This window comes from Streptopelia decaocto (assembly GCF_964273445.1).
Source record: "Streptopelia decaocto genome assembly, chromosome: 12".
Lineage (NCBI taxonomy): Eukaryota > Metazoa > Chordata > Aves > Columbiformes > Columbidae > Streptopelia > Streptopelia decaocto.
In genome coordinates this window covers 2095402-2122479 of record NC_138667.1, presented here as the reverse complement: position 1 = coordinate 2122479, position 27078 = coordinate 2095402, and the positions used below count along the sequence as shown (strand labels likewise).

The 27078-nt window shown below is 57.7% G+C and overlaps 1 protein-coding gene across 11 annotated transcripts in view; it reads left to right on the top strand.

Annotated features, from left to right (window-relative positions):
• Positions 1-27078, top strand: part of ABLIM3 (actin binding LIM protein family member 3) — a 51477-nt gene that overhangs the window by 7089 nt on the left and 17310 nt on the right. For 10 of the 11 annotated variants that reach the window (XR_014185194.1, XR_014185195.1, XR_014185196.1 and 7 more), the window contains exons 2-4: positions 22527-22667; positions 25064-25247; positions 25660-25772. Coding sequence is in view for 1 of the 11 variants with exons in the window: in XM_082063415.1 (XP_081919541.1) it covers positions 22527-22667; positions 25064-25247; positions 25660-25772 (438 nt within the window). In the remaining 10 variants the exon portion in view is untranslated. The remainder of the gene's footprint in view (positions 1-22526; positions 22668-25063; positions 25248-25659; positions 25773-27078) is intronic. The other variant, XR_014185193.1, reaches the window with a different exon arrangement.

Below are 27078 nucleotides of genomic sequence, written 5' to 3'. Positions count from 1 at the left end.
AGGGGAGCTATTTTTAAAGCAGCTGGGAGACCAGGCAGGTTGGTCCCTGGCTCAGCAGGACTGCTGGGACATGTTGGATGCCGTGATGGGAACTCCCCATCGCAGCTGCTCCCCATCCCGGATTCTCCGTGGAGGTGGGGAGGGTCCCATTAGGATGGTCAGCCAAGGGCAGCTGTTTCTCACTCCCCAGCCAAGGGCTTTTTCCTGCTAAAAGCTTTAGAGGAGGAGGGAAGGAACCTGCATGTGAAACCCGTTTCTGTTGTGTGTCAGGAGTTGCAGCCCATCCAAGCCCCAGAGCTGTGGGAGGGGGCAGCTGCCTCCCCCAGCAGCCCCTTTCCAAACCAAGGGGCTTCCTTTCCTTGGCCATGAAGCAGGCTGGGTCGGGTCTGTCTCCTGCACTGAGGGCTCTTCCCAGGTGAAATAACCCCAGCTAGCTGGGCCACAGCCATGTCCGGCTGGGGCGGTGGGTGGTTTTCTCAGCAGGCTGGTGTGGCTGCGGGGTCTGCATTAGCTGGGTGCCTGTGTGTGATTACACAAGCAAACAGGTCTCTGTCCGGCCAGGAGGGACCTGTGGCATGTCCCTACAGCTCGTGCTTGCCCTGTAAACTGGGGATCAACAGTGAGGTGCAGAGTACAGCAAAAGCGTGGAAAGGCTCTTGTTGGCTGGCTGGGCAGGCAGAGGTCCCAGAGCCCCTCCGGAGGGGGTGCAGACCCCACTGGCTCTCAGCACCCAGGTTAAACGCAGCCCACGTAGGGCAGCTGCCCACACGGGGTACGGGAGCCAGGTGCAGACAGGGTGCTGTGCTCGGCACCGGCTTCTCCTGCCAGCCCAGCAGGCAGCTCTGCTCCGGATTTTCCCTCTCTCTGCCTGTATCGCGGCAGTCCTCAGAGTGCGAGCGCACAGGCTTCCCCCGGCTCTCTGTCTGCGCCGAGATCGCAGACCGCGCCGGTCCTGCAAACACCCCCCTCCCGCCGCATCGGCTGCCCCGGGGGTGTCCTCGCCCCGCTTCCCAATCACCTTGGCACCTTCTGCACCAGCTCCCGGTCCTCAGAGCATGAAGAAGGTGGAGCAAGGTAAGATGAGCTCCCTCCAACCTCCTGCGTGCTATAAATAGCCGCGTCACCCAAGCATTGTCTGAGAGTGATGTGACCGAGTTGGGGCTCCTGGAGACCTGCTGCCTCTGTCACAGACACACCCAACACTTGGTCGTCGGAGCCGATGGAAAAGGGCTCCCGCGGGTCCCGCTGGTGACACGGAGCGTGTCATCGCATTAGCGCACAGCGGGACACCTCTCAGGTTATGCACAGCCTAATCCCATCTGGCAGGCGGCGCGGCTGGGTCAGCCTGCCCGCCCCTCGCTGGCAGCAGCTGCCAGCCAGCAGAGATTTAGCGACCTGCCTTTGGCTCTTGCCGGGCTGTGCTGGGGTGCAGGTGGCACGGACGGGCCATGACAAGGGGATGTCTTTGATAAGCGTGTCAGGTCTCTGGCCAGACCTTTGGGAGGGAAGGGGAAGGCAGCTCTTCCACAGGGAATAACCAGATCAGGGGGAGAAAAAAGTGGGTTTTGTGATGCTGGTGCAGTGTCTGGGTGGTCCCTGAATGTTTCTTCATCCAGGCTGGGGTTGATCAGGAAAACCTTGGTCCTCCCTATCCAGGCTGTTGCCAAAGATTCAATTATTGGGGCAGGCTGTGCATTTGGAGGGAGTTTTGCTGGCATCACTTGCATATCCCTCACCTCTTGACCATCAACCAGCACGGGAACCAAGCGGTACAGCAGCTTACGTGTGCATGGGCATACAGGGAGAAACAACAGCCATCTTCTTAGCAAGGAAGCCCTCCTTCATCTGGCAGCAGATGCAGAGCATGAAGCTGGATGATCTGCAGCTCAGAGCCTTTTATTCAGTGAGCAAAACTATCCCTTCATACACCCACAGGTGCTACTTGAGAGGACTTGCACTGTTGCCCACCATCTGCCCCCATGGGAGAGGAGTGGGTTGGACCGGGTCCTTCCCATCCAGGGCAGGAGGTGCCTGGCGGTGCTGCCCTGGCTGAGCTGCCCAGGGGAAGCTCAGGGACCGAGCATGGGTGTTCTCCCCTCCCCTGCTTTTGACAAAAGTCAGTGCCTGCGTGGTGAGTTATGTGGTGATGATGGCTCATGATGGGTTACATATAAAATCCCTCGCATCCCTGAGGATGCCACCGGTTGAAAGCTTTTATGGCATTTTAAAAATAGCCACAGAGGGGGAGAGGATGAGAAAATGGATAGGTAGGTGGATCCCTAATAAGGAGAGAAGAGGAAACAGCTAGAGAGGGAATGGAAAGACTTTAGTGAACGGCATGTGAGTGATGACTGAGGGAGGGGGTGGTGTGGTCATACCAAGCCATGGAGCTGCGTGCCCAGCAGGAATGGGAAACCCTATAAAAAGCCTGGCTGTGAGATGTGTTCCTTGCACGTGCTGGGGAGAGGGATGGGGTGAGCATCAGCTCGGGCTGTCTCTCCTGTGGGCGCTCACGGTGTTCTACAAGTAGCTGTTAAAAATAATTTGTGACTTTTGGATGGCTGGGCTGGCTGCTGCTGCTCTTGTGTGATTCCCCAAACAGCTCCAGCCTCATTTGTGTTCCTTTCTCTGCCTCGAGGCTCAGGCTGACGGCCTCACCTGGGAGCTAATGGATGAAGTTGATCCTGATTCTGGCTTTCCCCAGGGTGGCCTTTCCCACCTGGGCTGTGCTCCAAGAAAGATGCTGGGAGCTGCCTCTCTGCTCTGTCTTCTGGCTTTCTGCTGCCTGACAGCTTGCAGCACCGGGGGGCCAGCTCTGGTGGTGGTGGGACTGGGTGAAGGTGCGGTTCCCCAGCGCCTGGGGGGAGCAGCAGTCGCAGAGCTGCCGGCAGGAGGTCCCTTCAGTGGGACAGACCCCTCTGCCTTGAGTCACTGTCAGCGCAGCATCTCCCTGGTCCTGGGAAGCAGCTCCAGGCCCTTCCCTGTGCTTGTGGCAGTGTTCCCCATCACTCAGGGAAGATTACACAGAGCGTCTCCAAGAAATGCTAATTGCTTTGGCTTGCGCTTGGTACAGCAGAGCCACTGGGCACTCAGAGCTCTTAGTCAGCTTAGAGATCTGCCAGATCCTTCTTCTCCTTCCCCTGGAGAGCTGGTGGAGGTCTGCTGTGGTCACTGCTGATCCCTACATCCCTGGGCCTCAGCTGAGCTGCAGGTTTGCTCCCAAGCTGCTCCAAATCTGCAGTTCCAAATACCCAGCAGAACAAGGCACAATGTGCTCTGAGTGTTGCAACCTTGGGGTGAAACACCACAAGCTCAGCCCCTGGCAGGCACAGCGTGGGGTCAGATGCACCCCTTGTGCTGGGGAGACAACAGGAGTTTCCCATCCTAGGGGATGAGGATGGAGCTTGTGCTGCTGCAGAAGCCGTCAGCGCTGCTCTGCCATCCGTCCTGCCGGACCCCTCGGCTGCTGCCCACCCCAGCGCTGCCACTGGCAATTAAAGCTCTGTGCAGCCGGGCTCTCTGGTGCAGGCTGCTGGGAAGCGTTCCTTGGCTTTGCCCCTGCTCAAGCTGCAGGGAAAGAAAACGCTGCTAACAAGACGCCTCTGTCGAAGTTGCCAGCCTGTCACATCCAGGCCATCTCCCTCTTGTGTGTGTTTTTCTCCTTCCTTATCAGCTAGGCAATACCCAGGGAAGCAGAGGCTGGTGATGGGCTAGCCCGGCCTGGTTTGGGGCTGGGGAATGGCTACCCAGTCCTCGCACTGGCCTGTTGAAAGGGTCACCACTCCTCTGTGTGCCAATGTTGCTGTATGTCTCAAGCCCAAAGCTTTTTTTCATGCTGTAGCACGGGAGCTGGAGTCCAACCCCAGCCTGAGTGGTGCTGAGGTCTCTATGCTGCCTCCTTCACCAAACCCCAGGGCAGCCCCCAGCCTGGGGAGGGTCAGGAGGTGCCTCCTGCCCTGGCTGGCTTGAGGAGCTTCTCATCTGGTCTGAAACACCTTCTGGAGGAGCAGTGGGTGGTTCTGAGCCAGCAGCGTGGTCCTTGCTGGAGAGTGCCTGTTACCCTCCCTGAGGCGGGGGTACCCCGGTCCCTGCTCCCCCCTTTGCAGGGCTGCGGTGAGAGCATCCCCTGGGCACATGGCAGAGCCGGGGCTGCCAGGAGAGGTCACCTGCGGCCGCCCCGACCCCGCTCACCTCGTCAGATGGCATGAAGGGTCCTGTTTGGGAAATAATTCTATTCCTTGGCAGGCAGTTTTTGGCTCATTTAAACCAAAAGTGTGCACAACAAAGCATATGTTCATTTTTCCTGTTGAAAGGGGACTTGTTCCCTGGAAAATGCCGGCTCTGCTAGGCCTGTTGATTGCCTGTTAATTGTCACTAATGAGGAGCTGGGACATGTGGCTTCCAGAGGCTGTTGGGGACAGACCGTCACTTTGGTTTGAGAGGGACATCTCAGCAGGGAAGGGAGCTGTGGCCTCGGTGCGGGCGGGTTGAGCTGCATGAATGGGTTTGTTACCGGAGAATGTCCCAATTTCTATGCTGCAGTGTGTAGTCCCGGCTCTGGAGCAGAGAGCGTGGAGGGTTAAGAGGATCTCTGGTGCTTACTGTACACAGATGGATTTATTTACGTGTATATATAGCAGGGAGGTGGGATGGGGAGGGCTAAACCCTCCCTGTCTGGAAGGGAAGGTTAAATCTCTGAGCTGGCCCATACTGGGAGCGCAGGGCTGCTGGGCAGCATGACCTGATGCCAGGGCTTGGCTGTTCGCCTCCAGCCTGATGGCTGAAGGCTGTTTTTCCCCAGGCCCTGATGAAAGACTCCGAAGGCTTTTAGCAGGAGACAGCCGTGTCTGCCTGCCCGCTGCTTCCTGCGCTGACGCCCCCCCCGCCTTTTGAAGTTGGGTTTCTGGGCGTACGCAGGAGCAGAGGAGAGCGTGAATGCGGGGAGGAGGAGGGGAGAGCATTACGTCTGTGCCAAAACCCCTCGTACGCCAACGGGAGTTTATTGTTCTAGATGTCTCATCCTACAGTGTCCCCCACTGCCTGGTTTGTCCTTACCCAGCACCGAGCCCTGCTTGGCACCCTTGGCCCTATTGCTGGACCACCCCGTGTTCTGCTAGCGGAGGCTCAGGATGTGGCTGGGGGGGATATTAAGCCCCCTTAGAGAGTGTCATGCTGGTGCAGAGGTGTGATTTTTACCTGCTGAAACAGTCCTGTGCTCCAGTAGCATCAGCACTAATCACTTCAGTGGCTTCTCTCACCTTCTCTTTGCTAAAATGGTTGAGCTGTTTCACCCAGTGCTTCTCCCAGGAGTTTTTTCTCCCACTCCCACTGGGCTTTCTTGTACAGCCAGCCCTGCTGACCACGTCCCGCTCCCTGGGTACCTGGTCTTGTCCCTGTCACCGGTGGGCTGAGGCACCACCCAGCGCTCGCTGTCTGCCTGCAAGAGGCTGTGTCTGTGTTTACCGTTCAGCTATCACCAAGGCGGCTCAGCAGAGGGGGAGCTTCCCTTTGGGATTTGTGATTTCATTAGAATAAACAGCCAACTGGGATGTTATTTTCCATTCCAGCTGAGAGAGGTTGTAGTTGCTGCTTTGTGACCCAAACCCTGATGTCTGATTTTTAATTCTCTGCCTTTAATGAGGTGGGATGGAGAAGCGAGAGCGGTGCTTTGGCAGTGGGCACGGCTCGTGTTCCTCAGTACAGGGGCTCATGTCAATGCTCTTGTGGTTGCATCTGTGCCTCCTACTCTGACCTTGGTTTGGGGGTTCAGGTGACCCCCAAGCTGTGCCTCCTGGGTCTCTAGCAGCGTGTTGCCCCCAGCTCAGGATCTGACAGGGGGAGCACACCATGTCCTGGAGGGTCCCTTTGGGACAGTCACAGCAGGGCTGACAAGTGACATCTCGGTGGTGCACTCAGTGTATGCCCTGGGTCACCTTGCTGAAGGTTGTCCCAAGGTTGCCTGAAGGCAACTCTCCTTCTTGTCTTTTCCATGATGCTTTCCTACCCCATTGCTCCATCCTGCCCCAGTCTTCATTACTTGAGGCTGTTTCCTTTTCCTCCTTCTTTTTCTTGTTTTCCTCCTTCTCTTTTTTTCCCCTTTTTCTCTCTGTTTCTCTCCTGTCAGCTTTGTTCACCCTGGCTGTGTACCGGGGTTGCCATGGTGACTGCCAGAGCATCTTTGCATCCCAAAGCAGTGGTCCTGCCTTGGCCATGGGAATGGCCATGCACCCTCCTGCCCCTTGGAAGGACCAGCCGCCCCCTTCTTTCAGGGATGGGGGTCCCTGGGGACATCCCTGCAACACATCTGGTGTCCAGGGAGGGGACATGTCAGGGCACAGGGTGGCACTCGCCAGCTGAGGGTGGGGCCATGCAGCATCTTGTGCAGGGGCCTGGGGGGCAGTGGCTGGGCTGGCTGTGTGGCACAGCTTTATTTGCCTCTTGCTGCCAGAACTGTAAATCTTCAATAAATGTCTTTAATGAGTGTGTGCTACTTGAGGAAAACAGAGGAGCTGCTGCAGCTGAGCAGTCCCTTTAGGTTTAATGGGGCGCCGCCACCTGCCAGCAGAGAGGAACATAAAACTGTATAAATGCGGAGCTGAACCCCATTGCAGGACGTGCACTTTTGCTCTTGGGAATAAGCTTCTTTTTTCTATGCTGTTTCTTCTCTTGATATCGTCATCTGTTGCCATGCAGGTGACTGTGGTGACTTGGGACCCAGGGTGCAAATCTCCCAGTGTCTGTGGGCAAAGTGTCCTCTGGATCCTGGCTCTAGTCTTTGCCCATGACGTGTGGAGGACTGAGGCTGACCATGGGGACCTGGATGTGTCCCCTGGCCATGGGCTGCTGTTGGAGGACACCAGTGGACCTGTGATTTGGAAGCAGAGTGCAGCTTGTGGCTTTTGGGTGCTGCTTTGCAGACAACAGTATGTCTTTTCAGTATTCCTCAGAGCTTCTGTACCCCTTTCATGAGATAATTAGGATGACGTGTTATTAGCTGATTACTAGGGAAACATATATTTACTGAGGATTTATTCTAGAAGCAACATTAATCTCCTGTATAGTTGCTAAACCCCCATAAATAATCTGATTTTGATAATCAATTGCTATTGCAGCCCCTCTATAAATCTCAATTAAATGCACATTTAATTCACATAAAGTTGCCAAATTTGCTTGTACATTTCTATCCTGCTGTTTGCCTCAGGCAGATGTCTGTGTATGTGCAAGCTCAAGTCTGTTTATCAGACAGCCTGAAACCAGAATATGGTTTGCCAAGGCGGAGCAGTTACAATAACAGCAACGCTCCTCTCCTGTGGTCTGACATAGAGAACCAGTGCATCCTGGCTTCCTGCTACCAGAGCTGCTCACACACGAGCGCTTTGCAAACATCCCTGTGCATGGCCCTTCCCGGGCCGTTGTCTTTGTGCTGGGGTTTGCAGTGAGGGGAGCAGGAGCAACTGGAGGAGATGGTGCACCTGGAACAACCCCTGCTTGGCCATGGCGCAGGGGACACGGGTGCGCGTGGAGAGGTGCAGTTGCCAAAACCTGTGCACGGGCTTTCAACAGCACTGGTCTGGGTTGGAAGCTGAGGTCTTGTTGGACTTTGAGTCCTGACCACCCTTGGGCCAGCCAGGGTGACTTTTGAAGCCCTGGTGCCAGCGGGTAGGTTGAAGGGGAGGAAGTAGAGGTGTGATGCAGGGAGGAGGTGGCTGGTCCTGGACTAGCAGGATGCGGTGCTGCCAGCTTCCTTTGGAGCTGGACACACCTGGAAACTTCCAGGTATCAGCTGGGCTCTGTTTGTCAGGGCCACATTGATTTATTTTATCCTCTTGTTTTTGCAGATAGGAGGCAGCTGCCTGCATTGGTGCACACCCCAGAGAGAGCTGGGCTTGTGGCAGAGCTCTGGGGGTGCTGGTAACCTGGGTCCCTGTGGAGGGACCTGGCCGGAGCGTGACAAATGTCCTGCTGCCTTTGTGGTGTGGGGTTTCAGCCCTCACCTGCACTGCCTGGGCGCTGGTCCCTGCAGCTGCAGGGGCTGATGCTCTTTGGGGTGCACATCCCCATCCCGGCTGCCTCTCCTGGCAGTGACAGCGTGCGCTGTGACGTTCTTGGTGATGGGGACCGCGCTAGGGGAGCCATAAAAGAAACGAAGCTGTTCAAATTGCTGAGAAGACATCTACTAAGATCTCCTCCTGAGCCTGGCTGGAGCCCAGCCTTCTAATTATGGTGGTAGGGGAAATACACAAACATACAGATGGCAAGAAGAACAAAAACTGCTGTCTTTTAATACTGACAGCTCGGTTTCTGGCCAACTGAAACCGGCACATGGCAGAAGCTAAATGCTAACAGCTTTGGGTGAGACCGGAGCACCTCATCAGCCTGCACAGGAGATCCTCAAACCCTTGAGGAGCCCAGAAGGGGGATCTGCCTCTCCTGGGGCAGGGGATGGACCTGAGCCCATGGCAGCTGCCAGCAGAGGAGCGGGGAGGCTACCTGCATTGCAGAGAGGGAGCTCCCTCCTCTGAACCCACCTTAAAGCTCTGACAGGTGGGTTGGGGCAGTGGCTGGTGGAGAAGCAGCAGATGCTGCCATGGGGCACTTGTCACTGCAGTTAGCCAGCCCCTGGTCGCTGTGCTCAGGGTGGTGCTGGTGGGGGAATGTCCCCTCTGGGGTACCTGTTGGCCAAGGGGCTGTGCTCTTCATGGCTTGTGAAGACACTCTGTCCCACAGGGTTCTGCCCTATGTGGGGACACCAAGGATGAGGTGGGTGAGATGGGCATCAGGCAGCAAGGGGCTGGTGATGTGGTGTTTCCTAGTACCGTCCTGAGGATTCTGTGGGTCAGTGTGCTTGACTGATGCCTTGTCCTGTCCTGCAGTTCTTGTACCTGAAACCTGTTGGTGGCCATGGGACTCTCATGGCATGGTGCTGTCCCCCACCACCCACAGAGTCCTGGTATCTGCTGCATTCCCCTCTTGCCACCCATATGTTTGACCAGGTGTCTCAAATAAACTCCATGGGTGGGGGAGATACAGTCTTTTTATGACCACTTAAAGGCTCCATGTGCTACCTTTCACAGAATTAGAGTGGGGATCAGAGTAGATTAAGAAAAGCAGTAAACACCCTCTGTGCTGCCTGGCTCTGTGCTGCAGGGACCCTGCTGAGCCCTCTCTGAAAAAGGGTTTGCCCAGTTTTTGTAGGGTGTTCGGTATTAATCGACTGCAGGTGTATGTTTTGTCTCTTCTGACCCCATGGTTTGTGGGCAGTTTGGTTTAGCAGGGCTCTGAGGGGTTATGGCAGTGCCCTTGGTGCTGCAGCCTGGGCTGTGTTGCCCCCCTTCCAGAGCACAGCTGATGAGATCCCAGTTGTTTTAGAAAGCACCTTCCCAGGATATGAGTTGATACAGGAATTTGGAACCTGCTAGGGAAGCTCCTGATGGTGTTTTGCCACCCGCCCTGAGCTGTAATTCATCCCCTGGAATGGGAGGCTGGCTGGGGGGTGGCTGGTCTTGGACCTTCTGTCCTGAGCCTGGCTGATGGCATTGAGATTGCTGTGTAACATATACCCCTTCTGTGCATCCTAGTTATGGGGAGATTGTCCCCTCGGTGACGCCAGGGCTTGCTTTGCCAGCTGTCACCTCCAGTCCGAATTCCCATTTTGTTGCATTAATATCTATACAGTGCCTCTGGACGGAGATTTGATTTCAGTTCCCTCCCTGGAGTAGAAGTAGTTAAAAATAGCAGATCCAACACCCCTCATTCCCTGGCTATGACGCAGTCTCCCAGGTTGGAGTTACAATGCCAGTGTGAATATGGTTTAAAATAAAACAAGTGAGTGTACTGCACTGTGTAGAATAGCAGAGCAAGCTTAGCCTGGAGAAATGACATGGAGGAGTCTCTAGTCTTGTAACCTGTGCCTGCAGACAGCAAGAATTTCTCTTCCTTGCAGTGCTTGTATTGGCCAGATAAATGGTGCTACACACAGAGTGATTAGTGGAGTAATACAGGAGGTATTCAGCCCATCAGGGAATCAACTGATTGCAGAAGAAACCAGGAAGAAATTAGCTCAGTGCATGATGGTTTGGGGCTGTCTGTCTGGAGCATCATGTGCCAACCCCCTTGCCAAGTGCTGGCCGGATGCTGAACTGAGTGATGGGGCTGGAGAGGTGCTGGGCTCAGCAGTGCTGTGTCCTCTGTCAAACAGCAGAGTGCAGACCTGCGGGCTGACCAGGTCAATCCCAGAAGTGGGTACCAGACTATGTGAGCAACAGTCTGCTGCAAGGTGGCCGGTTGCCAACCTGGCTCTATCTCATCTAACAGGGCTGGTTCTCTGATCTGGTATAGAAAATCCTAAATCCCCACATTTTTCACTTTCAGGCACTGTCCTAGTTTTAAAAATACAGGCTCCTGGCTTGCTTTGTAATATTTTAAATATAGCATCCTTTATGTTTCTGATGTATGCACCATATGTTTTGAAAACTGCAACAAAATCCATTGGGCTTGTGGGTGGAGGTTAAAGGGAAAAAGCATTTCCATACGGGAAGCCACAAATACAAAACACAGCAGCAAACAGAAAATCCCTCCGTGCATCAGCCAGAAACAAGCTCCTTTCTGTCCTGTGTTCGTGCGAGGAACCAGCCTGAATGTTTCCATTGTGTCAGCTCCTGTCCCGGACACCCTGGCACTGACTCCACAGCCCCCTCCAAGGCTCAGCCGGAGCTGCCACCGTGTCGGAGACCATCTGACAGCTCCTTTGCCTTTTCCCTTCCTCAGAAAGCCCCTTTGACTTCTAGGTTGTTGGGGTTAATTTGTGGGTGTTGTGTGGTGGTGGTTTGTTTTTCTGGGTCAGGTCCATCCTCCTAAAGCTTGTCCAGGCTGCTGCATCCCTGGCTGGTGGCAGTGGGTGGGCTCTGGCAGTGCAGGGGACAGTCCCCCGGGCTCCTCGCACTCCCACGCAGCACAGGCTGCCTCCCAGCACTGAACGCAGCCTCTATTTAGCAGGACATTTGGCCTTGGCAAAATGACGAGCTAACCATTTTCATCTTTTGGCCAGGACCTCAAGTTTAGTCTTTTCTACCCACGCACATCTGGCACCTCTTGATTCTAGAACCCAAGGGCATCTTCTTGCATGGACCCCACAAAACTGTCTGGCCTGGTTAGAGCAGAAAATAGCATTGTGTGGGTTGGGGCTGGGTTCAGCCCCAGCTGAGGTGTCCTCCTGCTGCTGGGTGAGCTGTTCGGCTGGCTGGAGCTCACCCACTTGTCACGCATCATGAATAAAATCTGGGGGAGGAGATGGCTCCATCTGGTTCCTGGCTGATAAGTGGGCTGTGTCCCTCGAGAACACCCCACTGGGTCCCCTCCCCAGCCAATGTCACCCCGGGTGGGCAGGAGAGAGGCTGGAGTGGCCAAGGGCAGTGGTGGGGAGGAGGAGGCTGGTGGGACCCATGTAGCCATCAGGTGGCCTGGAGCTCCTGCCATCTCCCTGCTTAGGGCTGGCGGCTCTGGTTTGGACCTGGAGGATGGGTGGGATACAGCGGCCACGTGTACTGAGGGAGTGGGATGTCACGATATGGCCACGGTGGAGAAGAGGATGTGGGGGAGGCTTTCATATTTGTCCTTGTTCTGCAGCGTCTCATTACACTGGAGATTTATGGCTGGGATGGTGTGTCACCCCATGGGGGGTGTGTACTGTGTGGGCAGCAGGTCCAGCAGCAGGGTGGGGGGAGGCTGCTGCAAAGGATTTGGCTGCAGCATGGTGGCCTCGGGTGGTCCTTCTGCACCTGGGATCCACAGATGGCCACCAAGAGCAGCCGCGTGTCTCTGTGACCACTTGGCTGGGTTTATGCTGGCCCAGCTGCCTGTCCCAGGGTAGCCCCCATCCAAGCCCTGCTTTGGGACCCAGGCAGAGCTCAAGCCCTGGATGTGTGATGTGCTTGTGTGCAGGACGCACTCATCCGCCTCACGCCTCCTCACTCATATACAATTTACTTGTATCTGTAGCAGCTTGGGCAAGATTTTTTTTTTTTTAAGCTGAACCAGATGTAAGGATGAAATCCCATCTTCAGCCTCTCAGCGGGGATCCCTCCTCGCCTGCCTCAAATAAACCTTTCTGCAGCCCAAAATGCTGATCTCAGAGAATGCTGCACATCTGCTGGGGAGCTGGTGGCCAGTGGGAGCGGTGGCGAATGCCGGCAGCAGGAGCGGCCCTGGTGCGGTGCCCGGGCGGTACGGGGCGGGCAGGGGGTGCGCCCGGCTGCGGGGTGGGGCTGGGATGCTGCGGAGAGATGCGCACGGGGGCGAGAGGGCAGGAGCGTGTTTTGTCACCTCTTGCCGTGTCCTTGGCCACGTTGTCATTGGTTTTGTGTGTGAAAGGGTGGGTTTTGTGCAGCACTGTAGGAGCCGGGTCTGGCCTCTCTGGATGGGTGCTGCGAGGGTGCTGGACCTGGAGAGCTGTGACTCCCCTGGTGCAGGGCTGGGATGCACAGCAGCTCTCCGTGTTGCCCTGGGCTTCACTCCTGCTGTTTATAGCTCCATCAGACCACATAAATTGTGGCAGACCCTCTGAATTGAGAGACAGTCCCTCAGGAGCGACCTGTTCAGGGTTTCTGGGCCCTGATCCAGCATCTTCGCAACCTCCCCAGCGAAGAGCTGGTGTGTGTGCGTGCAGGCGTCTGCTTGGAGCATCCGAGTGTGTGTGTCCCCTGTGGTGGTGGGGAGAGGCAAGAGCTCTGGGCAGTGCATGTGCTCTAGATTCTGCCACTGGGGACGCTTGTTTGCTGTCTGCATCCTCCATCTCTCCTTCAGCTCACACACGCACGCCTTTCACCCCTTCTCCCTCCTGGCTTCCCTGCTCCGTTTTTCTTGAAAGCGAAGCCAGTCGATATTTGCGTGCTCTCCCAGGCAGCTCCGCGCCGCTCCCAGCCCGCTCCGTGCTGCGTGGTGCCCAGCTGGCGGCTCCGCTCCGGCTCGGTGGCTGTTCCTGCACAGCTTGGCTGGCTCCCAGATCACAGGTAGCACTTGGGCTCCTGCCCCTGGGAACTGCAGGCTGCTTTGGGATCAAGCCCTTCACAGCCATGCATGTTCCATGAGGTGTGGCTCATGGAACTAAAGCCACCAGCCACCCACGCTTGGGGTGGAAGTGGCTTATGTGGGGACCTCAGTGTGGCTGTGGGGAACCTAGTGGAACTGGGATCTTGCCCAGCTGTGTTGCAGTGATGCCCTCAAGCCCTGGAGGCTTCTATGTCACCTCTTAGCTGTCAGGACATAGAGGCGTGTAACCCATGAGCTGGGGAAGGATCTCGCTTCCCGGCACTGCTAGTCCCAAATTGCTGGTGGGGGTTTCGTAGCACTGCAGTGGATCTGGATAGCAGTTGGATAACCAGCTGCTGGGGAGTTGTACCAACAAGGAGCACTCCTGCTAACCCCAAAGGCAGGCTTGGGACTGTGCTCCTTGCTGGTGCTCTGCTGAACACAGGCTCTGCCACCTGAGAGCGTTGGCCACCTCTGGGCATTGCAGCTGGGGCTGCTGTGCAGCCGGCTGCTGCTCCCCAGCTTCGCCATGGGGGTGGCTCCCCCTTGACGAGGCTGTTTTGGGACTCCTTTGTGAGTCTGACCTGTGGCAGAGCGGGATGTGAGCTGTGGGACTGTGAGCAGCTGATGTCCTCACAAAGGTGTTGGGAGGAAGAAGGAAAGTAGCTCTCTGGCTTGCAGAGGTGCAGGGCACCCTCGCTTCTGCAGGGGAAGGGGACAGAGGGGGCTGTTCCCAGCCATTCTGGGGCAGGACTCAGCACCAGGCCCCTGGCACCCAGGCTCTGCTGGGCCATCCCCTTCTGTTTGGCATAACACCATCCTGTGGGCTCACCACAGCTCCTGCCCTGGGCAGCCGTGCATTTCAGCCATTATTAATTAAAATGCAATCTATCCTTTCTCTTCCTCTCCCCAAGTCACCAAGAACTGCTAAAATATTCTCAGGGATAATAGGCAGGGGAATTAAATAGTTACTGTGAAATTTGAGCTGTGTCTTTTGGAGATTTATTGCCATTCCTGGAGCCTGCAATTCCCCACTGGGCACTACATCTCCAGCCCCACGCTCGGTGGAAATACCACGCCTGCCTGGGAGACGGGGCACGCTGTGTAAGACACACAGGCAGCTGCGGCGCTGCGCCTGCATGCAGACACGGTGCACCAGATGCTGCGGGATATCTTTTCTGCGAGCTGCCGGAGGGGCTGAGCTCCTCATCTCTGAGCTCTGTGGCTATTTGCAGCATTTGGTGTCAATTCTGGGATGCAGCTGGGGGCCCTGATGGGACGGTCACTCTGGGTGTGATAATGCGTGCTGGGATGAGAAGAGCGATGTTGCTTGTGGAGAGCAGCTCCCGCAGCGAGCGCGGTGCTGGGAGCCGAGACGGGCAGCAGCTGGGAGGGTTCTGCCTGCAGCCCGAGCGCTGTGCCCAGGTGGGGGGACTGACGGGGGCAGCCGCAGGCCCTGCCCTGCCTGTGGGGTGGCAGCTTTTGGATGCATAGCATCCCACATCCCACACATCCCACATCACCCAGCTCCTCGGTTCCTCCTGCAAATCACTGCGGACCTGGGGGGTGCGTGTGTGAGGTGGGGAGCAGCTGGCCCAGCATGGGGGGGCTGAGCGTCCTGCAGGCTCTTCTTGGAGGGAGTGAAACGGGAGGAACTGCCTGGTGCTCTGTTAGTCGTGGCAAAAATCCCTCCAAATGCAGTTTTGAAGGCAGCTTGGGCCCAGCACAGGGAGGCAGGCTGCTGCCCTGCCTTGGGGGGTCCCGCTTGCACCTAGTTTGGGGGTCTGTGGAGCCCGGGGCTCTGCTGGAAGAGGCTGCCGTGTCTGCAGACAGGCAAACATGCCAGCACCAGGCGTCCTGGCTGCAGTTGCAGTTCAAGGAGATCTTGTTGCCATGACAAGCTGTACAAGTATTATCTGGGAAAAAAAATACCCCAGCAGCGCTTGTTGGAGACGGGAGAAAAGCAGCCAGTGTGCAGGGCACATACACAGCACACCAGCCGTGCACTAATGTGGCTGCAAGCATGCGTGTTCAACTGCACACCTCAAATGCCTTCTAACACGTGTTATCCTTCAGTGTTACACCCTCAAGACCTCCTGCCTTGCTCCAGCCCCCTCCCAAGCTCCGCACTCCCTGATTTCCCATGCACGGGGATGCACAGCCCTTGTCCCCATGCAGCCGTCCCGGCAGAGCCCTTGCAGGAAAGGGAAGGTGTTGGTGAAGCTCTTGAGAGAAACCAGCCTCATGGCTGTGGGGTCTCTGGGTTTTCCCAGCGTGTTACAGCCCTGCCTGCGCTGGGGCGGTAAACATCCTGCAGGCAGCACAGGCAGCTGCCGACAGCCAGGTCAGCGCAGGGAGACAATCGCTGGCTTCCTCAGCACTCACGTTTGGAGAATAATTTCCATTAGTGCAGCCAGAAACAAACTGTGCTATGCAGGCAGGGCCCTCGCTATTTGCTGCTCCATCTTTTATTTTTTTTCTTTTTCCTTCTGTCCTTCCCTCTTTCTCTTTACCCTTCTCCTTTGTCTCCTCTGTGGTTTTGACCTCCCTCCTCTCTCTTTTCAGAGCCATAGCAGTGTGTGTCCCCCGCCGCAGACCAGGTCCCCCCAGCACATGGTCCTGCCATGCTCTTGCTGCTAGCATAAGGCTTTGCCACCCGTTTGGGCACCTTCCCCCATCACTGGCCAGCCACAGCAGCTGCCACCACTCACGCCTGTGTGACAGTGACAGTTTGCTGCCTCCTCGTAGTTCCAGCTTGATGCGAGCTCTGGGGAACCCCCCCAGCACTGGCTGCTTTGCTTCCCAGCATGGTGCTCGGAGCTTGGGGAGCAGAACAAGAGGAGAGGCTGGTTCTGCCAGCTCCGTGCGGGCAGCGTGTGGTGCTGCCAGCTCTCTGGGCTGTGCAGACCCCCCTAACCCCTTCCTTCCCCCTCCCATCCTGACAAGGCAAGGTACGACCCTCCGAGCATCACGAGGTTCAAATCCACAGTGAGCCCCAGGTTGGGGGGCTGGAGCGGGGCCTGAGCATGTGTGTGGCACAGGGGGAGCAGCGAGGGTGCTGCGGGGTGGGAGCGTGGGGCTGGCACCTCTGCCCGGCATCTGTGACAGACCTCTGCAAAGAAAGGAGTTTAGCTGCCGTTATCCTCTGTGACAGCCAGCAATGCTCACTCAGGTCCTCCCCACCATACCCGGTTAAAGGGGACTCTGTCCCCCACGCAATGCCGGTGCTGGCCCAATGTCCCCAGCCCAGTCCCCTGCCCACAGCCGTGTGTCCTCGCCCGCGCTGGCATCTGCCACCCCAGCTCCGCTGGCTGCCACCCTCACAGCACCCACGTCTTGTTTGTGTCCTGTGTCACGCCGAGGAGCATGATGTGGTGTGGGAGGGACAGCGGTGGGGGACAAGGGGCAGCGTGAGGCAGGTGGGAGCAATAATTGGTCATGATCTAATTAGGGGAGCCTATGGCTAGATTAGGAGTTGTGACACAGTGGAGGGTTTTTAGCCATAAGCTGCAGATGGCTCTGCCCGCGAGCTGGGAGAGGAGAGGAGAAGAGGAGCTGGCGTGGACTTGCTGGGGATTCATAATCCTGCCTGCACGGTGCTCCGTGCTAACAGGACTGTGTTCTCATGGCTTGGAAATACCTGAGTGCCTGGTCCCTGTGAGGCAGGTGGTCCCCACTGCTCCCAGCCCGCTCCAGCACTGCATGCTTGGGCACAGCAAGGGCTGCAATGCAAACACGGAGAGAAGCAGCTGCTCTGCCTATCCCACAGCAGATCCGTGGTACCTTCTCTCAGCCTGTGCCGTTATTGGGAGCACCCAGCCCGCCCTGGCTTCAAAATGTAAATATTAATTAAGGAATCGTCACACTTCTGGATTTTACTTGAGGAAAAGATCACAAGAGAAGATTTCTTGACCAAATATAAATATATGATTTTCTCCTTGATCAAAGTTACTTCTGTCTGTGGAAGCTCAACGGAAAGCAGTGGCCAGCTGCCTGAGCACCGAGATGGCCACACAGATGTCACAGCAGGTGTCAGATTTGCCACCGGAGCTGAGCATCCTGACCGCTGGCCCCTTCCTTTATTTCAGGTGTAATTTGGCTGATCTTTCAACTGGGCTGCTGACATGGCAGGGTGCACGTGCCCACATGATGCCCCTTACCCAGCTATCGACTGCTGAGAGCCCCCAGTGTCTTTCTCCACTGTTGCCTTCTCAGCAGGGAGCTGGGGTGAGCAAAGCAGCCATGGCACCGGAGCAGGCTCGTTCCTGCGTGTCGGGGTGAGGGGCAGCCCCACAGGACACAGGCCCATGGTACCAGCATCATGTGGCTCCAGGTCCATCCTTCCCTTCCTCCCCAAGGTGTTTTTATGGCTGTGGCCGAGCTCTTTGGCCGCTGCAGGACAGCAGGCAGTTGCCCTCAGCCTTGCTGCTGATGAGAAACCCATATCCCGCAGCTGCTGGAGCTCCCACCCTTCCTCTCCAGCCGCCCCTGGGACACAGCACAGCTCCTGCCTGGAGGGGAAATCCTCCCCCTCGCCCTCAGCTCCCATGGGGCTTGGAGCCAGCCAGGTCACCCTGCATTCCTGCTGCAGCAAGAGGATTTGGGGTGCAGGCTCCCGGAGCACCACCTCTTTCTCCCCACATCCCGGCAGGGGATTTCTTTCGCACCTCTTTGCTCTCCACCCCGAGCCCAGCACACTGTGTCCTATCACCAGTGCTTCACCCCAGCCTCTCCCTCAGCTTCCAGTGCTTCCAGCAGAATTCCTTTCTGGCCAGTCATTGCCGCCCATCGCCTCGACGCCTCCGGGGCTGGCACACTGGCAGGGCTGGGCTTCCTCTTCCTGAGCCACCCCAGCCTGCGCCACGCTCCCAGCGCCCTCCTCACGCTCTCCCAGTGCCACAGCATCAGCCCTTCCCAGGGACGCGAGGGCATGGGGTCTGCCAGCCGAGCCCACCTCAGGGTTGGGTGCCCAGCTCCCCTCACCCTCCCCGGGGGAGCCACATCCTTCACACCCCATGCTGCACTGGTCCCACCACCCAGTGGGGTTTTGCAAGAGGATGATTTACAGCCGGTTTTAGCGCAGGGAGCGTGCAGGGGATGGTGGCTGCAGGGAATCCGGGGCAGCAGGGAGGGGTGGGAGGCAGCAGTGCTGGGAGGGGGATCAGCCCATGGAGGGGTGAGGGCTCCTGACAGCATCCTCTGCCCTGACACGCTGCTGCTGCTCCCCCTCGCCTCCCGGCATCCAGCCCCGCTCAGGTCTCACCCAGGGACACATCCCGCACCCCCTGGAGCTGGACCCCATCCTGACATCCACAGCACCCAGTGGGGATGTCTCCCCTACGCACAGTCAGTACCCACCTGCTCGCACCTTGCTCCACATGCCAGCGCTCAGCCCCAGCAGCACCCCCGACACCCACCACGGCTTCTCACAGTGGCACCACCTCTCATTATTAATTAAAGGATAAATGCTTTGCTTTTCCACAATCCCCTTCACCTGTGGCTCTCCAAGCATTGTGCAAATATTAATTACTGGTAATTAATTAGATCAGGCCTCCCCATACCCCTGTGGAGATGCTGTCTCGTCAACATGCTGATAACAAACACGGCATCAGGGCAGGCTCTCCGAGCTGGGTGGGAGCCTCCAATTACCTGGTGCTAATGATGCAAACCCCACCTGCAGCAGTTTCCACCTAATTGACCCTCCTGGAGGGCTGATGGACTGGGAGAGGGAGACAGGAAACCAGCAGGACCTGGTCTGGTCCCAGTAAGGGATGATGGATGGATGGATGGATATTTATAAATGGCCCAGGTGTCCTGCTCCCTGTAGTTTGTATTCCTGGAAACTTGGCTCTGGTTTGGTGCTTGTGTGAAATGGGGTTGTGGTACATGGGGATGCCCGGCTAGAGGTGGGGGGCTCAAGCAGCTGGTGGGGCTTGTTTTGTGTCACCCTTTTAGCCCTGCACCACTGTTTGGGGACATACCCTGCTATTTGCATTGGTGTTGAGCTGCCATCCAAGGTAGATGGGGATCATTTTCCAGCATCCTGCACCCTCCCGAAGGGCTCAGAGTGTTTGGGAGGCAGTGTAAGGGTTCAGCATTCCCCACCCTGCTGCTCCTTGGCGGAGGGCTGGGGTGCTGTGCAGGAAGAGGACAGGAAGGCAAACAAGGTTGTTGACCCTCCCGAGGCGGAAGGTGGGTGTTCTGGGAATGAAGGAGGGGGATTGCCCAGGGTGCACAGCAGGAGCCTGCAGATTGCTCACTGCAGCATGGCTTGGAGGGTCTCCTGGGCAAGGCTCCTCTGCCCTCCTGGGGAACGAAGATCCTCTACGCACCCTTGGTGTTGTTTTTGCAGGCACCATCTCTACCCCAACCCGGGACACACGCTCGCTTGCGTATGGCGGCTGCTGTATGTCCCTGAGACTGTGCAGGGCACCGATCCCTGACCGGAGGTGCCACCTTAATCCGGATCAGTGGGAAATCTGCTGGGTGCCCGTGCAGCCCCGCAGCGGCTCCTGGCTGCGGCCGCAGCGGCTCCGCGGGCTCTGCACATCAAACACCAGCCGGGACACGGGGACAGCCCTGCAGGAGCCTGGCCCTGGGCAGCCCTGTGTGCTGCATTGTGGAGCACAAATGCATTAATTTCTGAACAAAGCCAGCTTAATTTCCCACTCTGTGAGCAACAGCAGAAGCAAACTGGGGTGAGATTAAGGCATTCCTTGGGCAGCTCCCACCCCCTCGCCCCTACTGCTGTATCTCAGCCTGCGAGGCCACTAATGCTACTTATATTATTACTGGATTATTTTGGTGTAATGAGCTTTGCCCTGCTCAGCTGTCCCTCTGCTCAGGGGTGTTGTGATGTGTAATACTTCCTGCGTGAGGCCACGAGGCGGGCAGCTGCCTGCTCAAAAACAAGCAGAGCCCCAGCAAAACAATGCGTTAATGTTCCCAGAGCAAAATTCCAGCATGGACCGGAGGTTAATCACAAATCAGGGAGCTTTTGGCTTAGTGCTGGACAAAGCCGACAGGCAGGAGGGTGATGGTGCCCTAAGCTGGGTCCTGACCCATCTCCATGGTACAAATAGGAGCAACCATATCGGTTTCATCTCTGCCGGTGGTGTAACGCTGCTGTGAGCATCTTCCATCCTCGACTCCCTTTTCCTCTGCCTCCCCACCCATCAGACCTGCCAGTGCAGGGGCTTGGCGATGTGTTGCTATGGACACCAAGAAGTTTCCCCTAGAGACCAGAAGCCCGGAACAAGTGATGCCTGCATTTTCTGACATTGATTTTTTTTTTTTTTTCTTTTTTTCTGTTATTAATGTTTGTTTAAGTGTTGATTAATTCCCAGCTTTTCGCCCCGCCTCCCTCCTGCTTTTCTCTCCGAGCTTTGTGGATTGCCGTGGCGGTGTCCCAGGGCTTGGCTTCTGCTTTGTTCTCGGCAAGGGTGCAGGCGTGGGGTGCGTGGGAGGAATTTCAGTGCTGTAACTCTTGCTCTGCTGGAGACCCCTACAGAAGAGATCCCCCATTTGTTCCAGATCCTGTTGGGGTCACGCCTGGGTCCCCCAGGCTGCCGCAGGGTTCATGGGCACCCACCAGCAGCAGCAGCTGCCGCAGGAGGTCCCGGACCCCTCGTCCCTGGGCTTGTGCCCCGCTGCAAAACACGCCTGCAGAAGCATGTGTGAGGGCACCCTTCTCCCTTCACAGGTGTCCATCGTATTTGGGACCTCCAAGTGGTTTGGATCTAGACTAGTTAGTGTCCCTTCTGGTCTGAGCTCCAGGCCTGACTCCAGTTTTGTAGCTCCTCTGCTGGCCTCCCAGAGCTCTTGGCCTGCAAGAGCGTGACCAGTTGGGAAGTCCCACCAGCTCTTGGAAGTTCACGCCAAGGCTGGAGCATGAGCTTTGCAGGGCTCTGGGGTGGGACGCTCACAGGAGAGCACCTCGGCTTCCCTTGCAGGCCCCAGGCTGGGCTTAGCAAGGCGGCTGGTCCCCAGCAGCTCCCCAGCCGTGGGGGACGGAGCCGCGGTCAGGGAGGATCAGCCCATTTTCCCAGTGCTGCACGTCCGCAGAGCGCGTCTCTGGGCACTTGGCGTACGGGATGGGCTTTTACTGTGAGACAGTCTCAGTGTCATTTTGACTTCTCTTTCTTTGCTTTTGAAGCTAATAATGGGTTGTTTCTGTTCCCGCTCACATGATCCGCCCTGCGGTGAAGGAGAAGCCTCTCTGATGAGTGATCTCCTCTGTCCTGTGCCCCTTCCTCCCTGCTTTGGAGGGAGTTCACATACCAGGTTTCAATCAGCTGCTTCTCTTGTTCCTGGGAATTCAGTTCAGTGCTGGGTTGGAAAGTCTCTGGTCCATTGAAATTCTGCCCTTCGCTGCTCGGGTTGCCCAAATTGCAACTCCCTCTCCGAAATCTTGCGGCAAAACAAACCCTTTGCTGCTTGGCCCCTGCCTGCAGCGGTCAGCACGGTGTCAGCCAGCACGGAGCTCTGGCGAGCAGCCCACGCGCCTGCAGGTGGGGCAGGGGAAGCAGGAGCTGCCCTTTAAAAATGCTTTCTGTGTGCGTTTGGGGATTGCGCTGAGACAGCGGACAGACCCCCTACTCCGGCCGGCCCCTTCCCTGGAGCGTGGGGCACGGCTGCAGAGCAGAAGCCCTTCGTGGTGGTCGGCAGAGCTGCGGGAGGGGGATGAGGAGTGGAGGTGAGTCCCAGGACTGTCTGCAAGCAGGAGAAGGTCGGCTCTTGCCCCTGGCTCCGGGGGCCCCGTGTTGCCGTCCTCGGCAGCCCTGGCTCAGCACAGAGCCTGCACGCGCGCGGCGCCGCTCCGGAAGGAGCAGCGGGGCTGGGATGCTGCTCCTGGCCACGGAGGTGAGAGTCCCACCAGGGCCAAGCGCTCAATTGCTGCGATGTTTGAAAGCTCCTTGAAAAATGGCTTCTTCATCCAGTTCCTAACCAAACAAGTGGAAGCTCCAAAAAAACAACAGTTCCTTCCTGTGCTGCTGCCAAATCAGTGCTGGCCAGTGTGTTTCTGAGCAGGTCAGCAGCAAGTCAGGACTGCCTGAGGGCTGAGTGGAGCAGAGATGGTGGGTAGCTGGTCCGTGAATTGTCCTTCTGTAACTGCTTAGGGACGGGAGAGCATCTGGGGAGCTCTCTGTGGCTTTGGGATGATGGTGACTTGGTTGTCCATGCAGGGACAGGGAGCAGTGCTTGGGCACAGCACTTAGGACAGCAAACCTGTGAACCAAATGTGGGTAGCGGCTCTTTTGTGGGCACAGGGAAATCCCGAATCCAGGCAGGGATGTGCACCCAGCTCAGAGTCGCTGGTGCCATGGTCTCGGATGTCCTTTGCCCTTAGCGACGGCCTGATGTCTGGCTGCTGTGTCACGGTCACTGGAGGGCTGTCCTGCAGCTGCCCAGCTGAGGTCAGTGCCATGGCAGCAGGCTGGTGTCCTGAATGCTAACAGACCCTTCCCCTCTCTCGCTCTTCTCTCCCTCCTTTCTGTCAGCAGTTCCCTATCAACAAAACCCCTACACCCCTGGGAGCAGCTCCACCGTCATCCAGTGCTACCGCTGCGGGGACACCTGCAAGGGCGAGGTGGTGCGTGTCCAGAGCAACCACTTCCACATCCGCTGCTTCACCTGCCAAGGTAGGACGGTGCTGCCCGAACGGCTTTTGGCCACGTTGCCCAGCGACCCTCGGTGCAGTCTGGAAAGCGAAAGGCTGGGGACACATCTGCCTGGGACACAGAGATACGGTCACAGGCTGAGGGGTGGCAGCTTTGCACAGAGGTGGATGTGGTGTGGGTGGGGAGGTGATGGCACATGGTGCAGACAGTGCCCCTGGCACGCTCTGAACAGGGGTGCTGAAACCTGGGCACGGTCACTGCCCTCAACCCGCCTGCATGCCAGCAGCCCATGCTGTCGGTCCCAAGCATACCCACAACCCATTCGTGACCTGGAGGGGCCACCATGTCCTTCAGCCACCTGCCAGCCCCCACATGGAGAGAAGAAGGAGGCATTGCCAGCCTTGCAGAGAGGTGGCGAGGTGGGGGAGACACCCCAAGTGGCTCCTGGGGGCGGGTGACAGATCACTGCTACCCGCACACGGGATGTGACTGAGGGGCTGCGGGATGTCACTGAGGCTCAGCAGAAATAGAGAGGGGTTGCTGAAATCCTCCCTGAGCACAGGAGGAAAGCTGCGGAGCTCGAAGAGCTAACGGCCCACAGCTGATGCTGAAGGGCTCCTTGGCATGTTTATTAAAGCAGCCGTTCTCAACCTGGCTGGTGGCTGCTTCTGTAGGTTCTAAAGCATCCCATTACCAGGGATTTTTAAAGGTCTCTGTTTTTTCAAGCTTCCAGCACCTTGTGCTAAGCAGGGCATGAATCCCCATCCCCTTGGCCGTGCTTTGCTGCTTGTCCCTTGGGAAAAGAGGGTTTGGCTGCTGTGGACTCTTCCCCTGGGCTGTCACCAGCCCTGCTGCAGCCCTGTCCACCATGGCATGGGCAGCCCTCGGTCCCTGGGAGGGGGCGTGGGCCCCAGTTTGCCCTCAGGGCTGACCCACACGTGTGGGGCGCTGTGCCCAGCTGGGACCTGCAGGATGGAGCGAGAGCTGCGAGTCCAGACAAAGAGCTCAGGCAGCCGCCAGCTTCAAAGGGGCCAGGAACCAACAGGGAAAGCTTGGCAGTGCTGGCTGCCTGATTTCCAAGTGAAAGGGAATAAATAATGAGAGGAAATCCTCCTGTCTCACCTTCCAGCACAGCTCTTATCCCCTGCCACCTCAGGCTGGCTGCTCCCATGCCAGCCCTGCAGCTTGTCCCCTGATGTGTCCCCAGGAGCCTGACATGGCTCCTGCAGCCCCTGGGGATGTGCCCCAGGTCCCACAGCACACAGGGTCCAGACCTGCCTTGTTTTTTTCTCTTGCTTCTGCTTCCCGACGCTGCCCCAGACCTGATGGCTTGTCCCTTGTCACTGACAAGGAAGCACTGGGAGGCTGGTTTGGAACAGTGGCTGCTGGCCCTGTACCCTCTGGCTGTCTGCCCACAGCTCCAGCAGCTTTGCCGGGGGTTGCCCAGTGGGAGAGGAGCCCGGCTGGGAGGGTGCAGGTGAGGTGTGCAAGGACAGGACAGAGCGGTACTTGGTGGGGGTGAAGGGTAAAGCAGGAACCCAGGTGGGCTGTGCCAGCAGGTCCTCGGTTGCTCTGTAGTTCCCCATTCCACCCTGTCACCTGGCAGGACAGGTGATGGGCATTGTGCAAGGGCCACAGGACCTGATCCCTCTGCCACTCCTGAGGTGCATTCCAAGATCTGATGCTCTCGAGGTCTCTCTGTGGATGGAAAAGACGTAGGAGGGAAATGAAACTAAGGGCCAGGGCTTGCCACGTCTCCTTGGATTACTCTGATGGGCTGTGTACCACCCACGGTTCCCACAGCAGGGCAGGAAGCGAGGTTGGGCTGGACACCTATGGGAAAACAAGCACTGAGAGCACCAACCCCAGTGTGTACCAGGACCTGTTTCCATTAGGGCACAGCTTCGTGTCTCGCCAGGGACTGGAGGTGGCTCATCATGGAGAAAGCCAGGTCCCAGGGCATGGAGACCTCTCCCCCGCTGTCCCTAGGGCATGCCTGACTCTTTGCTAGTCCTGCTCTTGGCTTCCTGACACCGTGAGAGTGTCAAATAGAGGGACTGAGCCCCATCCAGGTGCTGTGGGTCCAGGAAGGGATGTCTTGGGCCCTCTGGGATGTTTGTGCATGGTGAGTGGGGTCTGCAGGGGTTCCCTTTGCGGTGCTGGGGTTTGCTGTGGGAACGCCCAGCCCTGGCTGGGCAGCACCATCCTGCACCCTGCCACAGCCCAACACTGACATCTTGTGGTGCTGGGGAAAGGCCCCAGCCCATCTGGTGGGAAGGGAAACCCTCAGAGATACCTGCAGAAAGCTGTGTCTCCAGGGGTGCCCTGGGACTGAGGAAGAGGCTCAGAGATCCCGGCTGAGCCCCGGGGCTGGACCTGCCCGCTGCCCCCTTGACGGGTGCGTGTCCCCCCTGCAGTGTGCGGCTGCGACCTGGCCCAGTCGGGCTTCTTCTTCAAGAACCAGGAGTACATCTGCACCCACGACTACCAGCAGCTCTATGGGACCCGCTGTGACAGTTGTGGGGACTTCATCACTGGAGAGGTCATCTCCGCCCTGGGGAGGACCTACCACCCCAAGTGCTTCGTCTGCAGCACCTGCAGGTGAGCTGAAGCCATGTCCAAGGGTGCACGCCCCCCCTGCAGAATCCCTGTGCAGCCCTTGGCCATGCACCAGGGAGGGGGCTGTTTGTCAGCCTGCAGCCCCTCATTACCCGCTCAGCACCACAGCAGGCGCTTTTTCTGTGTTTTCTTAGTGGAAACCCTTGGGAGGCAATGAATTTGCTCCAAGCCTTCCCTTTGCAGCCTGGAGACCTGCCTTAATGCCTGGCTCGGTCCTCCTGCCCCAGCACACGTGCACACTCGCTGCTTCCCCTTTTGGCCCTTGCCCAGAGCCCTTCTGCTCCCCAGTGCTGTGGGTCCCGCTGGCCCCGGGGATGGAGCTCACAGGCAGCCCCAGGCACTGCGTGGAGTTGGAGCGAGCGCTTCACACCTCCCCACCTCTCCTTGGCCACAGGAAGCCGTTCCCCATCGGAGACAAGGTCACGTTCAGCGGGAAGGACTGTGTCTGCCAAAACTGCTCCCACTCTCTCATCAGCACCAAACCCATCAAGATCCACGGGCCAAGCCGTAAGTTGACTGCCCTCATGTTACGTGGTGGCTGCAAGGAGAGGGATGATGTGCCCTTGGATGGGGCGATGGGACGGGCTTTGGGGAAGGAGTGCAGCGCTGCATGGCGCCGTGGGCGGTCATGGAGGTTTCGGGGGAGGAACAGGGTAGTCCTGTGGCCCGTCCCAGGACTGCAGGTCACTGCTGGTTTCGGAAACTCCCTTGGCCTGTTTGTGACCTGTGCAGGTGCCACCGCCCCAGTGAGTGCTGTCTGGGGCAGCAGGGAGGTTTTGAAGCTCAGTTTGCTCTGAGGCACTGCCCAGGTGTTGTGTCCAGCTAAACCAAGGTCTGTGTCTGAGTGCCAGCCTCAGGACCACTCGTCTGGCTTTCCCGATGATGTTACTCACTGCCTCTACCAGCACTGAAAAGGCTTTTTACATTCATTTCCTTATGCTGATGAACTTAAAACTCGGCAAGAGCAATGAACAGTTTCTTTTGAGTGGATTTGGCCTTGTTTTTGATGCCAGGTTGTTCCTTGGGATATGCTCTTCATGCCATTTTCCTCTCCTCGGGCTTTGCCCCGACAGTCTTGCTGCTGGCCCTCCACCCTGGGCCAGTGCGGAGCATCCGATGGGTGCTGCGCTTGCGGGGCTGGCAGAGCATCCCTGCAGCACAGAGCTGCTGCGTGCAGGGCTCGTTTCAGGAACGAGGGGACTGCAGCGTTAGCGTCCATGCTTCACTGTCTGCCATATGCCCTGTGCTTGCTGCTCTCAGGTCCCGGGGGAGCTGTCTCAGCGCGGTGCGTGGGCAGGTGGCAGAAGGCACGGGGAGCCGGGAGCTGTGCCACACGGCGGTGCCCAACCCTGCCATGTCAGCAGGCTGAGCTGGGGGGGCTGGGCGGGGGCCCTTGGTGCTGCAGCTCAGCGAGCCGTGGAGCATCAGTGCCTGGACCTGAGCCCTGCAGCCAGGGCCAGCCCCAGGACCGTGGTGTCACTTGCGGTCCTTGTCAGCTGGTCAGCATGGTGGCACTGGTGCTGCCTATTTGGACCAAGTAATGTGTTGGTGCTGATGGGTCCCTGGGAGCCCCCCAGACTCCTTCCCCCCAGCTATCGCCATGAGCCCCAGCCAGAGGACAGGGCTTCCCCCACCTTCCTCCATGGGCACCCCAAGCTGCCCAAACAGCACCCGCTGTCTCCCACCGCAGGGCAGGGGAAGGGCAGCTGCACGCTCTGCCTCTCGCCTGCCTTCCTCTCCCTTCCCGTTCCCCCGCTGCCCGCGCTCCTCCCTGGCCTGCAGCGTGGGTTTGCCTGCGGGCACCGTGCTTTAT